At 45.1% G+C, this 15,693-nt stretch overlaps 1 protein-coding gene across 1 annotated transcript in view; it reads left to right on the forward strand.

The window, feature by feature from the left end:
• The window catches only part of LOC147990604 (uncharacterized), a 29,910-nt gene extending 19,799 nt beyond the window's left edge, over positions 1 to 10,111 (forward strand). Inside the window, 1 exon segment of the mRNA XM_087538314.1 lies at positions 10,054 to 10,111. Coding sequence (XP_087394440.1) covers positions 10,054 to 10,111 — 58 coding nt within the window.
• The last annotated feature ends 5,582 nt before the right edge of the window (positions 10,112 to 15,693 follow it).

Raw genomic sequence — 15,693 nt, forward strand, 5'->3', positions numbered from 1 at the left:
GGATTGAATATTATGAATCTGAAGTTGTTTGACGCATATCCTATAATCAACTCACGGATACTTGTGGTGACATTAGACTATATAGGTGACATTAGAGTTGGTTGATGTGTATCATATGGTGTTATTTTAGTACGAACTCTAGGACTGTTTGTGACACTTATAGGAATAGCTCAATAGATCGATCGAAAAAGATAACTTTAAGGTGGTATCATAACCTACAAACAATTTCATCTTATGTTTTCTGCCATATAAGAACTTTGGAGTGATTCTTTGTCGCACGTTGAGGGATTGTTATATGATTCAACTATGTTAGCATTGTTGAGAGATTGCACTAGTGAAAGTATGAACCTTATGCCTTGTTTTCAACCATTGCAATACCGTTTGTGCTCACTTTTGTTACTTGCTACCTTGCTGTTTTTTAATGTTCCCACTACAAAAATCAATATCTACTTTCATTACTACACTTGTATCACCGTCTCTTCGCCGAACTAATGCACCTATACAATTTACCATTGTATTTCATGTGTTGGGGACACAAGAGACTCTTTGTTATTTGGTTGCAGGGTTGTTTGAGAGAGACCACCTTCATCCAACACCTCCCATGGGTTGATAAACCTGAGGTCATCCACTTGTGGGAAAATTGCTACTATTCTACAAAAATCTACGCTTGGAGGCCTAACAGGAGTCTACAAGAATAAAGTTGCGTAGTAGACATCAAGCTCTTTTCTGGCACCATTTTTTAGGAGGTGAGTGCTTGAACGTATATGTTTGGATCTTGCAATTGAATCTTTTAGTTTATTATTTTATCACTAGTTTGGTTTATAAAAGAAAACTACAAAAATATGGAATTGAGATTGCCTCATATTATTTATCTTTATCATGTCTTTATTGAAAATGATGGAAAGGAAAAGTGTGCTCAATTCTTAGAAGAAGAATTCAATAAAAAATGTTTGGCATAAAATCTTTGAATGATGAGCATGATTGCAATGTTGTTAGTATGCTTGCTATGAATATCCATGATGCTAGTGATATGCAAAGCTATAAGCTTGGGGATGCTATATTTGATGAAGATCGTATTTTTAGTCCCCCAAGTTTTGATGAGAAAAATTATTATGATGATAGCATGCCTCCTATTTATGATGATTATATTGATGAAATTGGATTTGGAAGAGTGTCAACTATAGGTGCTAACGATCCCACTATTTTGGAGGGTGTTGAATCTTATACTAATAATTTGAAAGTGGATTTGGAGAGGTCATAACTTTATTTAGTAACGAATCCACTATTTTGGAAGAGGTTTCAATTGATTATGATGAGAATAAAGTTGCTATCTATGATGATTATGGTGATGACATATATGCTATAAAAAGTAATAGTAACCATAAACTTGCCATCATGATTTTAATATTCAATTTGGTTATGTCAATCAAGTATATCATGCTAGTTATTTTTGTTGAATTTGCTCCCACCACTATTGATGAGATGAAATGTGCTTATGTGGAGAGTAATAAAAAAATTATGCATGTGGATCCTGAAAAAAATGCTTTATGTGATAGCTATATTGTTGAATTCATTCATGATGCTACTGAAAATTATTATGAGAGAGGAACATATGCTTTTATATATCGCACTAATATCAAGTTTCCTCTCTATGTGTTGAAAGTTTTGAAGTCATGCTTGTTTTGCCTTCCTATGCTAGTTGATTCTTGCTCCCATAATTTGTTTGCTCACAACATCCCTATGTATATGAAGTGGGTTAGACTTAAATTTTCTAGTCATATGCTTCATGATGCTCCCGTTATGTTTCAAATTCTTTACTTTTATGTGAGGATCATTGAAATCATCATGCCTAGCTAAAAAGGCATTAAAGAAAGCACTTGTTGAGAGAGAACCCAACACTATTACATACTACTTTTTGTGTTCACATGATTAAGCTATTGTAGTAATCATGTTTTATAGTATTTGTTTCAATAAGGTGCCAAGTAAAGCCTTTGGGATAGTGTGGATGAGAGTTGACTTGATTTTGTGCAAAAACAGAAACTTTTGCTCCTAGTTACAGAATTGTTAAAATTCACCGGAATGCGATAAAGTTCTGATTTTTTACTCATCATTTCTATGAAGATTTCCTACGTTGTACTAAGTTTCAAGATTTTTTGGATTTATAGAAGTATGGTCATTGTTTAGATCATTACAAACTCTTCTGTCTTTGACAAATTCTGTTTTCAATGCATAGTTTGCTTGTTTTCTAGTTTCTATGGCTTATATTGCTCAATATTAATTGTGGAAATGATAAGGTACGACAGGAATTGTTTAAGAACAATTATGAATCTTGAATTTGACACTACCAAAGTGATTGATTTGTTTTATCATACTAACCTATCTCACGAAGTTCCGTTAAGTTTTGTGTGACTGAAGTTTTCAATTTTTGGATGGGATATTGATATGAGGAGAATAAGAAGTGTAAAGGCCCTAAGCTTGGGGATGCCCAAGGCACACCAAGGTAATATTCAAGAAATATCCAAGCAACTAAGCTTGGGGATGCCCCAGAAGGCATCCCCTCTTTTGTCTTCAATATTATCGGTAACCTTACTTGGAGCTATATTTTTATTCATCACATGATATGAGTTTTGCTTGGAGCATCATTTTATTTTGTTTTGATTTGCTTGCTGTTATTTAGAATAGTGTTTTTATCTTTTATTTCAATAAAAATGTCAAGTATAGTCTTTACCATGCTTATTTTGCAAGTCCATATGTTGTTGTTTCAAAACAGAAAGTTTTCTATCATTGTCTGTATTCTTCTGGGATGTCAAAATGTGATAAAATCTTGAAATTTTACACAGTATGCTATGAGAAATTTTATACAGTGTGGTAATTTTTCCTAATTTTTAGAGTTAAAGGAGTATGAATCGTCTTGCATCCTTTATAGACTGTTCTGTTTAGACAGATTGCTGTTCTGTTTGCATTGTTTGCATATGTTTTCTGGATTATCGAGGATAGGAATATTAAATATGTAGAGGCATTTAGTATGCAATGTTACATTATAATTTTAGTGATTTTTTTACTATACATAGTAGGGAAAACTCCCCGCTGCAATTTTTATTACCATAAAAACAAAGAACAGAAGTCTAACAAGGCTTGAGGTAAGCCTACAAAAGAAAAGAAAATAAAGAGAAGCAGAAGAATAAAAAAAATAAGAGAAACTAATGGAGAGAAAAAAGAACAAAGAAGAAAAAACAAAAAAAATTACAAGAGGTTCTCTAGGAAATATAATTTTAGTGATTTGCTAGAGTAGATAATGATAAGGTTTTGCATTGATTTATACTAACTTATCTCACGAGTTCTTGTTGACTTTTGTGTGGAAGAAGTTTTTGAGATTTAGGGAAACTGTGTTATGAGACGAATTATGGTGTCGCACCCTAGATCAAAGCAATCGGTTTACCCTGCATTGCAAGCCCAGAGATCAAGTCTTCTGGCAACACACAACAACTTGGTACAGAAAACAACCACTTTATTGATGCTAGTGGAAACATAGGTTCGATAATACATCAAGTAGTGAGGCCAAGCGGCACACACGGTCCGGCTGAAAAATAAGTACATTATTTGATGAACACAAAGGGGCCTCGATCATGATAACTATGTGGCAGTGGAACGACGACGAAGCGGAACTCCATAGAACAAGGACACTGATGTGGACACGATCTAGACGCGGGAAGCACTCCGATCCAGTAAGACTTTCCTGAAATCTAGCATGACACGCCATGTCAGTAAATTGATTGTACTTGCAATCTCACAACAAGCATAAGCATAACTAAGGGAGTCCTGGGTTAGGGGGTCCCCGGGCGTCCGGGACATGTGACGTGGGCCGGACTGCTGGGTCGTGAAGATACAAGATAGAAGACTTCCACCCGTGTTCGGACAGGACTCTCCTTTGCGTGTGTCGTAAGCTTGACGTCCAGATGTATGGTTTCCTTCCCCTGTAAACCGACCTTGTACAACCCTAGCCCCCTCCGTTGTCTATATAAACCAGAGGGTTTAGTCCGTGGAGGCAATCATACTCATACAAGCTAGACATCTAGGGTTTAGCCATTACGATCTCGAGGTAGATCAACTCTTGTATCCCCTATACGCATTAAAGTCAATCGAGCAGGACGTAGGGTATTACCTCCATCAAGAGGGCCTAAACCTGGGTAAACATCATGTCCCCTGCCTCCTGTTACCTTTGATCCTTCGTGTTGTCGATAGAAGGATCGATGGCTCGCTAGTCCTCGACGACAAAATCACCTCTGGAAGAGACCTAGTTCTTGGGCAGATCCTCCACACTGGCAATTTCACCATAGGCGCCCGTCCGGCCATTAAGCCCAAGGCGGTCCCCCGGATTGCCAAAAATTATCTTCACATCAACCCCGAAGGCATCTATAAGATGGATCCGATAGATGTTTCATCTTTAAATGAACTGCTAGATCGCATCGCCGCCCTTGGGGTTGCAATAGATTGCGATCTGGTTGAGCTTAAACACGATCAGAGGGAAATCAGGTCTCCACCTGTCACCCACCTGGTGACTGTTGTGGAAGAGCAAATTGAGGATACCGCCCCTCCTATGCTAAAAAAACTATGTTTGGATCTCCGAGCCCTATGAGTCAGACACTCATCTTCGAGAAGGGACTATCTATCTTCCGAACATAGAATCCGGCGTTGAGTCTAAAAACCCCCTGAACACTCTGGACCCTGGACCAATGATCTTAGAAAATTTTCAAAATCTGAATTCCACAATGGGTCAAGGTTCGGATTTAAGCCCACCCACCCACCACAATCAATACTCTCCAAGCAATTCAGGTCACCCAGACATATGCGATTTAATGTATATATGACAACAACCTCTGGAAATAGTCCATCACTTTTGGGCTAGATTCCTACTTGTTAAAAACAAGATCAAAGATTGCTGCGACAACGATGTAGTATCGGTCTTTTGCCACATCTGTACAGACGAGGGCATCCTCAACGCCCCCAATCGGCACTGCATTCTGCACTTTGCAGATTTGGCACACATAGTACAGAAGTACTGCGCAATGGAAAGCGCCTGGAAAGCCCAGACAGCTCGGTGGCAGCCACCGTCCTTTAAGCCACCCACCAGCCGAACAAAAAGGATGCACCCTTACGGGGCACCTGATCATTCTTCCACGGAAAAAACAATTCAGCCCTTAACGAGACACAGAACCATCCTTGATGGATGGCTCGACAAGCCCTGTCAGATACACGTGATGCCAAATTCCAAGCCAACTCATAACCTTCGGGCATGTTAGATACTCCGGTAGGTGGCTAAAAGCGGGGAGGCTATCCTCACCAACACTACTACGACAAGGCATTCCCCCGAGGATAACGACCTTGGTGTGTTTACGGTCTTCGACACCTTTTCTTCAAACAAACGGCGCAAAAGGGCGCTCCGCAACCTCGCCGAAGTCAATCGCGTAGCCGCAATAAATCCTTGGAACGATATGGCAATAACCTTCAACGCCAACGATGAGCCAAGGGCCCGATCAATCCGAGCACCAGCCACTTTGGTTCTAAACCCAATTGTAGATGACTTTTGCCTTGCTAAAGTGCTCATGGACAGTGGCGGCAGACCGAACCTCATCTACGAAGACACGCTCAATAAAATGCATATGGACAGGAGTCGCATTGAGCAAAGCAATACATCCTTCCGAGGAATCATCCCCAGTCGGGAAGCAAGATGCTCAGGGAAATTTAAACTAGATGTGGTATTTGGCACGCCATAGAATTATAGGTCCAAAGAGATAATCTTCCAGGTGGCCCCTTTCAACAGTGGATATCATGCCCTGTTAGGGCGAGATGCATTCACACGCTTTCAAGCCATACCTTATTACGGGTACATGAAGCTCAAAATGCCCAGGCCCAACGGTGTTATCACTATCTCCAGCGATCCGTACATAGCACTCCGCGCCAAAATCAAAACCGCATCCCTGGCCCTCGAGGCACTGAGCGAAGCCCTGGCGGCTGAGGAGCTCACCGCTCTGCATTCCACGGTGAATAGAGACGACGTAATTCTTGATAAAAGGCGTAAATCCACTTCTTTCAAGCCAGCAGATGACATAGTCAAATTTCAAGTTCACCCGACGGACCCCAAGAAGACAACTTCCATTGGGGCACAGCAGGATCCAGTGGTCGTCGCCGCATCGCGTGCGTTCTTGAGCGAGATCTGGGACATCTTCTCCTGGCATCCCTCGGATATGCCGGGAATCCCACACGCGCTGGCCGAACATGGTCTCAACATACTGAAGGGATACAAGCAAGTCAAGAAAGCGCTGCGGCAATTTTCCGAACCCAAATGACAGTCTATGGGGGAGGAGCTAGCCAAGCTACTCGAAGCCGGGTTTATCAGAGAGATCAAACATCCGTATTGGCTAGCAAATCTGGTCATGGTGCCGAATAAGGATAAATCCTGGTGCTTGTGTGTCGACTTCAAGGACCTTAATAAAGCCTTCCCTAAGGACCCCTTCCCACTACCTCGCATCGACCAGACTATTGATGCAACAGTAGGGCACGACTCACTGTGCTGCCTCGACACATATTCTGGATACCACCAAATCAAAATGAAAGAATCCGATCAAGCGACAATGGCATTCGTCACCCCATACGGGCCCTTCTACATCAACACCATGCCCTTTGGGCTCAAAAACGCTGGCGCCACATACCAATGCATGATGTAGCATATGTAGATGATGTAGTCATCAAAACTAAGCATGTCGAATCGTTGGTGGATGATTTACGCCTTACATTCGACAACCTCCGAAGATATGACATACGACTCAATCCGGAAAAGTGCATTTTCGATGTTCGCACCGGAAAAATACATCGTTTCCAATAGGGGAATCGAAGCAAACCCAGCCGAAATCCAAGCCCTGTCATAGTTGGCTACACCAACAGACCTCAAATAGGACCAAAAACTACCCGGATGCATAGTAGCTTTGAGCCGCTTCATCTCCGGATTAGGAGAAAAGGCACTGCCATTCTATCGCCTGCTCCGGCGCACTGACCACTTCGCGTCGATGGATGCTGCAACAGTCGGACTAGAAGAAATAAAAGCTTTGTTAGCAAGGAACCCAATCATGGTCATGCCAAATGTTGGCGAACCCATGTTGTTGTACATATCTACAACACATCGGGTGGTGAGTGCAGTGCTCGTCGTCGAACGAGACGAAGAGGGACATAAATTCCCACTTCAAAAACATGTATACTATGTGTTGACGGTCCTCACACCATGCAAATCCCGATACCCGCATTATCAAAAGATAGCATATGCGGTCTTCATGGCATCCCATAAGCTGTGGCACTACTTCCAAGAGTATTTGATCACGGTGGCATCCGAGGTACCACTTAATGATATCATAAACAACCAAGACGCCACCGGCCGGATTGCCAAATGGGCTATTGAGCTCTTACCATTTGAAATAACATATAAGCCACGCCAAGCCATTAATCTCAGGTTTTGGCTAACTTCGTTGCCGAATGAACGGAAGCCGAACTCCCTAAAGATTATGGCACATATTCCAACTGGGTGATGCACTTCGACGGCTCTAAAATGCTAGCCGGACTTTGGGCTAGTGTCGTCCTGACATCCCCCATAGGAGATACAATGTATTATGTGCTCCAAATACTATATACAGACTCTAATAACGTAGCCGAATATGAGGCCGTATTGCATGGCCTTCGGATGGCTGTCTCTATGGGCATACAACGCCTCGAGGTGCGGGGGGATTGAAACCTTGCAATATCCCAAATAAACGTAGAATTTGATGCCAAAGATCCGAAGATGGCGGCTTACCGCAACGCCGTACTTAAAACATCAACTCGGTTTGAGGGGCTTGAGTTTCATCACATGGCCCGAGAGAGTAATCAGGCAGCAGACATCCTTGCCCGCATGGGCGCTAAGCGCGACCCCGTCCCACCCAACACCTTCGTGGAAAGGCTCTTCAATCCATCCGTGGTATGGCTGGACGAGAGCAGCAACGCCAGTCCGGATCCAATCATACCCCCAGATTCAGAACACAACCCCGATATCATCGGGGGCTCAGCCACACAAATAACACCATTGGCTCTTGCAATCATGGCAGTAATCGCCCCATGGACCGAACCCTTCCTAGCCTACCTCAATAGGCGAGAGCTCCGCAAGGACCAGAATGAGGCTCGATGCATTGTTCGATACTCAAAAGCCTACAAGGTTCATGAAGTAGAACTCTACAAGAAAAGTACTATCGGAGTCCTTCAAAGGTGTATCTCCGAAGAAGAGGGGCGGCACCTCTTGGCTGAAATCCATGATGGTCTTGGTGCATCATGCTGCAACTCGGGCCCTTGTAAGTAAGGCCTTCTGAACTGGCTTTTTTGGCATACGGCCCAAGCAGATGTGCAAGACCTCGTCCAACGGTGTGTAGGATGCCAGCTTTTCGCCAATCAAAGCCATATGCCGCCTACTGTCCTACAAACAATCCCCATTACTTGGCCTTTTGTGATATGGGGGCTTGACATGGTCGGACCCCTTAAAGCGGGAAGCCATAAGAAAAAATATTTGTTAGTCATGGTAGATAAATTCACCAAGTGGATAGAGGCCAAACCAGTTAAAACTGCCGAAGCCGGACTAGTGATAGACTTCATATCCGGTGTCATACACCGTTATGGTGTCCCACACAGTATCATCACTGATAACGGCTCTAACTTCACAGCCACGAAGTAAAAAACTTGGTGCGCTAATCTGAGCATCAAGCTCGATTATGCCTCGGTCTATCACCCTCAAACAAACGGTCAAGTCAAACAGGCTAATGGCCTGATAATGAGCGGCATTAAACCTAGACTAGTGTGGTCCTTAAAGGAGTCCGGTAAACACTGGGTTGAGGAGCTCGACTCCGTACTCTGGGGGCTGCAGACCACGCCCAATCGCACGGCCGGATACACACCGTTCTTTATGGTGTACGGCGCAGAGGCTATCTTGCCCTGCAATATTATTCATGACTCAGCTCAACTACGCATGTACGAGGAGAAAGAGGCCGAGCTCGATCGGCAAGATGACTTAGACGGCCTGGAGGAGCGCGATATCGCAAAAGCTCGTTCAGCATTCTACCAACAACAAGCTCGAAGATACCAAAGCAGAGAAGTGCTAGCCAAGACATACAATGTCGGTGAACTCGTTCTACGCCTACCAGAGAAGAAAAAGGACAATCTCAAGCCCAAATGGGAGGGTTCCTTCATTATAGATAAAGTTCTCACTGGAGGAGCCTATCGCCTTCGTAATGCATTGGATAATCGCTTAGAGCCGAACCCTTGGAATGCTGCCAGACTCCGTCGATTCCACACCTAAGTCCGGACTCACAGTTCGTTACCTTTTTTCTCTTTCTTTCTCCTTCTTCTTTTCGTTTTTATACGATTTCTAGCCCGTGTTTGGGTAAACTGCACACTTAAGGGGTATACATCCTTAAATGTACATACCCCCCAATACCTGGGGGCTTCTTGTCACAGAAGCTTCTGATTATTTTTCGAGCATCAAGCTCACCATATATATGCGTCGTCTTCTCATATATGTCTTTTCTTTGCCATTATATGCACCTTTATGACTTAAATTTTGCCAAGCTTGGTTGGCTGGCTCCTGTTCTTATGCCCTACGTTCTCGTTTGTTCGGCTAGGGCATAAAGGGAGCACCTCTGTGATTGTTACAGCCGGGTTATCCGGACGTGTACCTCAGACGGGTGAAGCCGAAAGCTAGCATTCTTAAGGGAATAATAGGTCGGTGAACAAAAGATGAACTGCACTTGTTGCGTTGCAAGCCCCCGAAATATAACATACTACGATTTTTAGCATCACAACTCAAGCATGCACAACAACACACGCTGGCCCAAGGAAAGGAACCCTTAATGGAACTATTCCCTGTGGAAGATGTTTCTTATGATCAAATGTAATATAACATAACTCCCCGAATACAACTTGTCTGTTCAAGCAACTATGACTGCACTGCCTGGTTTCCGGACATACTTCGATGTTTACCCCCAGTACAGTATTTGGAAACACTCCAAACTTTGGATTTAGGAGGTTAAAGCGGAAGGTCTGACATGAAAATTGTTTTATAATTCGGCTGGAGATACGTTTGCCGATAAACGTACATTACTACTTGGACTCGAAAACTTCCTCCTCCTCTAGACCATCTAATAAGTTGTCTAGCTTACAATCTTGCTGAGAAAACTATCTTTACTTGGTCATATACTAAGCTAACAGGAATTTCCTGTCCATCTGGTCCCCGAGGCCCGACCCGGGCCATATGATTCGGATCAAGTCCGGTGTACCGTGTTTTCACCATGGCCCAGGCCTCTCGTGCACCTTCTCGGCATGCTGATATATTCCATAGTCCAAAGCAGCGACGAGCTCCTTTGAATAAATTCACGAGCCCCTCCATACTTTCTAGGAGGAGAATCGGCTAGCCATATAGCTTTAGCAATGTTCCTCATTGCCTTCCGGGCTCGCTCATGCACTCTGGACAACTCTTGTAGCAGATCCCCTTGAAATCCGGACACCTCTTCTTCGGGTTGCCTAGTCAGCAGACCTATAGGAAAAACTTGTTTACACCTTGCATTAGGGAACTGTACGAAAGTAAGGTTAAAAGGCATACTGAATATGCCGCCTTTCATCTTTCTGTTCTCTTTCAAGGCATCCGCCAGTTGGGCCCGTACATCCTTCAGCTCTTCGGCTTGCTTGGTGTTAGCATCCTGAAGCTTGTTCTTCTCATCCCTGGTCCATGTAAGTACACATTGACCAGCGGCGTCTTGCCTTTCGGCATGCTGTTTATCCGCCTTCATGGCCCTTAGTTCCTTTTCTAACTGATCCGCCGATCCTGCTGCCGTAAATGCAACGGCGCTTATGTTAAAACATCGCAGGCATGGAATCATATTTTCCGGACAGTAGTTGACATTACCAGTCGGTGCCTTCTTGGATTTCTCCAGATCAGTGGTGACTGCAGTTAGCTGGGACTTACACTTTTCAAGCTCCTGAGATAGCAGGTTGTTCTTTTCCGTGATTACCTAAATTGTACAATGATTCTTAAACCAGTTGTGCAAACTTCTTTAAGTCTCTGGGGCTACGGGTGCATACGATTATTGAACCTACACAAAAGTCTTACCCGCATATCCTTTGAAAGCTGGTGAGTGGCTCCAGCGAGCCCATCCAGATCAGCTTGGATATAAGCATCCACTGAGCTGAAGGCATTGAATGCCTCATCGGTGAAAGCTGCATCACGCATAGCTGCCCTCCGGCGCCAATGATTCATCGCACTCTCCACTTCAGAGTTGGTAACGGATACATCATCTGAGTCCTCGGGAAGAGGACAATCCGGCGTCGCACCTGTATCAACCCTAGTCCTTGGAACGGGGTCTGGGGTTAGATTGGGTGGTGTACGACCAGCGAGGCCTCCTGACATAGTTCGTCGTATGTTTTTCCTAAAAACAATATGGCACAGTGGGAAGCATCACAATTCGGTATACCTGCCAAGGGCATATAAAAACCATACCTTTTTGATGAAGGTGGTGGCTCGGCAGTATCGCCATCCACTTTTCTTTTTGAAGATCCGCCCTGCGCAGGCATCGCTTTCTTAAGGGACGTTTCGGATGCGGCATGGCGAGACGAGAGCCGCCCCTTTGGAGCACGAGATAGTGTGGTGGGTGAGGCGCGATGAGAAAACTCTTGTGAAAGAGAAGTCTCCTAGGTACTTACATGGGAGGAGGGGAAATGCCAGGATAATCGGCTATGATGGCCACTTCTGTGCCGTCATAGCTTGCCTAATAAAAAACCCTCCTTGAACTCTATGAATATATCTGGATCCTCTCCAAATCCAGGATCCAGGTCTCGGATATGATCCTCTGGCTGCGGAGCGGGGCTATAGATCCCTGCGACAACCTTCCTCCATTCCTGTTAAGAATAGTCCGATTAAGTTCAACTAGGTGTGAATCAGGAAGAGGATTGAGTAAGGTTACGAAGCGAAATATCGCCCAGCTAGGAGGGTTGTACATGGAAAAGCCCTCTCGGCACATAAGGAAAGTAAAATATTCTTTGTCCCCTTTAAAAAGATCAGCCAACATGGCGGCCAAGGCGGCAAAGGTGTCCGGACCCTTGCGGCCGCAGCGTGATGCATCATCTTCCCCGTTGTAGTGCCACATGGGGAGTCCTATGGATTGAAGTGGTTGAATGCCTCACATTATTGAAATTGCCATTACTTCAATTATGGATAGTCCGGATTGGGTGAGTGCCTTTATCTTGCTCATTAACTGCTTAACCTCCGCACTGTCCTCCTCTTTGAACCTCCGAGGACGCCAGCTGTGGTATTTCTTTAACAGAGCATTGCCAAATTCAGGAAGGCCTTGCCGGATTAGGTCTGGGAGAACAACGTCTTCGATATAAAACCACTCTGAAGGCCATTCTTTGAATGCCTTCTTTGGAGTGCCGGACAGATATCCTATCCCGCCTATGCATCATACTTCGGCACCACCTACCTCGAATATAGATCCCTTTTGGGAGTAGGGGACGAGGCAGAAAAGTTTGCTCCACAATTCATAATGGGCCTCGCAGCCAAGAAACAGCTCACAAAGAGCAACGAAGCTGCGATGTGCAGAATGGAGCCCGGCGTGAGATTGTGCAGCTGAAGGCCATAGTACTCCAGGAGACCTCGGAGGAAAGGGTGGATTGGGAATCCAACGCCTCTTAAAAGGAAGGAAACAAAGCACACTCGCTCCCCTTCTGAAGGATTGGGGAAATTTTCTTCCAGGGTTTCACCATTTATGGAAGTCAATCCCGCCCAGATGGGGACTAGGTCTGCGGGAGGGAGATATCCTTGCACCTGGAGCTTGGCCAGCTGTGTGTGGGAGACCGAGAAGCTCTCCCAATCGCCCTTTTGAGGGTCGTGAGGGCGTGAGGAACAACTGGGAGCACTAGCCATGCTGGTGCAGTTTTTTTATGGCCAGCTCTAAGTATTTCCTCGCTTGGTTGAGTATGGCATCTGAGATCCAGTCTCCTTAAATAGACGCCTTCCATATGTCTTCATGGTGTTATTTGTAAAAACGCTAGGACCCTTCATATTCGTATGACACATGGAAGCCGAGGTGACAGCGGCACAGAAGCTGAAGGGTATTATATTTAATGGGAAAGCCCTCTCGGCCATAAGGAAAGTAAAATATTCTTTGTCCCCTTTAAAAAGATCAGCCAACATGGTGGCCAAGGCGGCAAAGGTGTCCGGACCCTTGCGGCCGCAGCGTGATGCATCATCTTCCCCGTTGTAGTGCCACATGGGGAGTCCTATGGATTGAAGTGGTTGAATGCCTCACATTATTGAAATTGCCATTACTTCAATTATGGATAGTCTGGATTGGGTGAGTGCCTTTATCTTGCTCATTAACTGCTTAACCTCCGCACTGTCCTCCTCTTTGAACCTCCGAGGACGCCAGCTGTGGCATTTCTTTAACAGAGCATTGCCAAATTCAGGAAGGCCTTGCTGGATTAGGTCTCGGAGAACAACGTCTTCGATATAAAACCACTCTGAAGGCCACTCTTTGAATGCCTTCTTTGGAGTGCCGGACAGATATCCTATCCCGCCTATGCATCATACTTCGGCACCACCTACCTCGAATATAGATCCCTTTTGGGAGTAGGGGACGAGGCAGAAAAGTTTGCTCCACAATTCATAATGGGCCTCGCAGCCAAGAAACAGCTCACAAAGAGCAACGAAGCTGCGATGTGCAGAATGGAGCCCGGCGTGAGATTGTGCAGCTGAAGGCCATAGTACTCCAGGAGACCTCGGAGGAAAGGGTGGATTGGGAATCCAACGCCTCTTAAAAGGAAGGAAACAAAGCACACTCGCTCCCCTTCTGAAGGATTGGGGAAATTTTCTTTCAGGGTTTCACCATTTATGGAAGTCAATCCCGCCCAGATGGGGACTAGGTCTGCGGGAGGGAGATATCCTTGCACCTGGAGCTTGGCCAGCTGTGTGTGGGAGACCGAGAAGCTCTCCCAATCGCCCTTTTGAGGGTCGTGAGGGCGTGAGGAACAACTGGGAGCACTAGCCATGCTGGTGCAGTTTTTTTATGGCCAGCTCTAAGTATTTCCTCGCTTGGTTGAGTATGGCATCTGAGATCCAGTCTCCTTAAATAGACGCCTTCCATATGTCTTCATGGTGTTATTTGTAAAAACGCTAGGACCCTTCATATTCGTCTGACACATGGAAGCCGAGGTGACAGCGGCACAGAAGCTGAAGGGTATTATATTTAATGGGAAAGCCCTCTCGGCCATAAGGAAAGTAAAATATTCTTTGTCCCCTTTAAAAAGATCAGCCAACATGGCGGCCAAGGCGGCAAAGGTGTCCGGACCCTTGCGGCCACAGCGTGATGCATCATCTTCCCCGTTGTAGTGCCACATGGGGAGTCCTATGGATTGAAGTGGTTGAATGCCTCACATTATTGAAATTGCCATTACTTCAATTATGGATAGTCCGGATTGGGTGAGTGCCTTTATCTTGCTCATTAACTGCTTAACCTCCGCACTGTCCTCCTCTTTGAACCTCCGAGGACGCCAGCTGTGGCATTTCTTTAACAGAGCATTGCCAAATTCATGAAGGCCTTGCCGGATTAGGTCTGGGAGAACAACGTCTTCGATATAAAACCACTCTGAAGGCCATTCTTTGAATGCCTTCTTTGGAGTGCCGGACAGATATCCTATCCCGCCTATGCATCATACTTCGGCACCACCTACCTCGAATATAGATCCCTTTTGGGAGTAGGGGACGAGGCAGAAAAGTTTGCTCCACAATTCATAATGGGCCTCGCAGCCAAGAAACAGCTCACAAAGAGCAACGAAGCTGCGATGTGCAGAATGGAGCCCGGCGTGAGATTGTGCAGCTGAAGGCCATAGTACTCCAGGAGACCTCGGAGGAAAGGGTGGATTGGGAATCCAACGCCTCTTAAAAGGAAGGAAACAAAGCACACTCGCTCCCCTTCTGAAGGATTGGGGAAATTTTCTTCCAAGGTTTCACCATTTATGGAAGTCAATCCCGCCCAGATGGGGACTAGGTCTGCGGGAGGGAGATATCCTTGCACCTGGAGCTTGGCCAGCTGTGTGTGGGAGACCGAGAAGCTCTCCCAATCGCCCTTTTGAGGGTCGTGAGGGCGTGAGGAACAACTGGGAGCACTAGCCATGCTGGTGCAGTTTTTTTATGGCCAGCTCTAAGTATTTCCTCGCTTGGTTGAGTATGGCATCTGAGATCCAGTCTCCTTAAATAGACGCCTTCCATATGTCTTCATGGTGTTATTTGTAAAAACGCTAGGACCCTTCATATTCGTCTGACACATGGAAGCCGAGGTGACAGCGGCACAGAAGCTGAAGGGTATTATATTTAATGGGAAAGCCCTCTCGGCCATAAGGAAAGTAAAATATTCTTTGTCCCCTTTAAAAAGATCAGCCAACATGGCGGCCAAGGCGGCAAAGGTGTCCGGACCCTTGCGGCCGCAGCGTGATGCATCATCTTCCCCGTTGTAGTGCCACATGGGGAGTCCTATGGATTGAAGTGGTTGAATGCCTCACATTATTGAAATTGCCATTACTTCAATTATGGATAGTCCGGATTGGGTGAGTGCCTTTATCTTGCTCATTAACTGCTTA

The sequence above is a fragment of the Triticum urartu genome, chromosome 1A (genome assembly GCF_056163025.1).
Source record: "Triticum urartu cultivar PI428250 chromosome 1A, HENAU_Tu73, whole genome shotgun sequence".
NCBI lineage: Eukaryota > Viridiplantae > Streptophyta > Magnoliopsida > Poales > Poaceae > Triticum > Triticum urartu.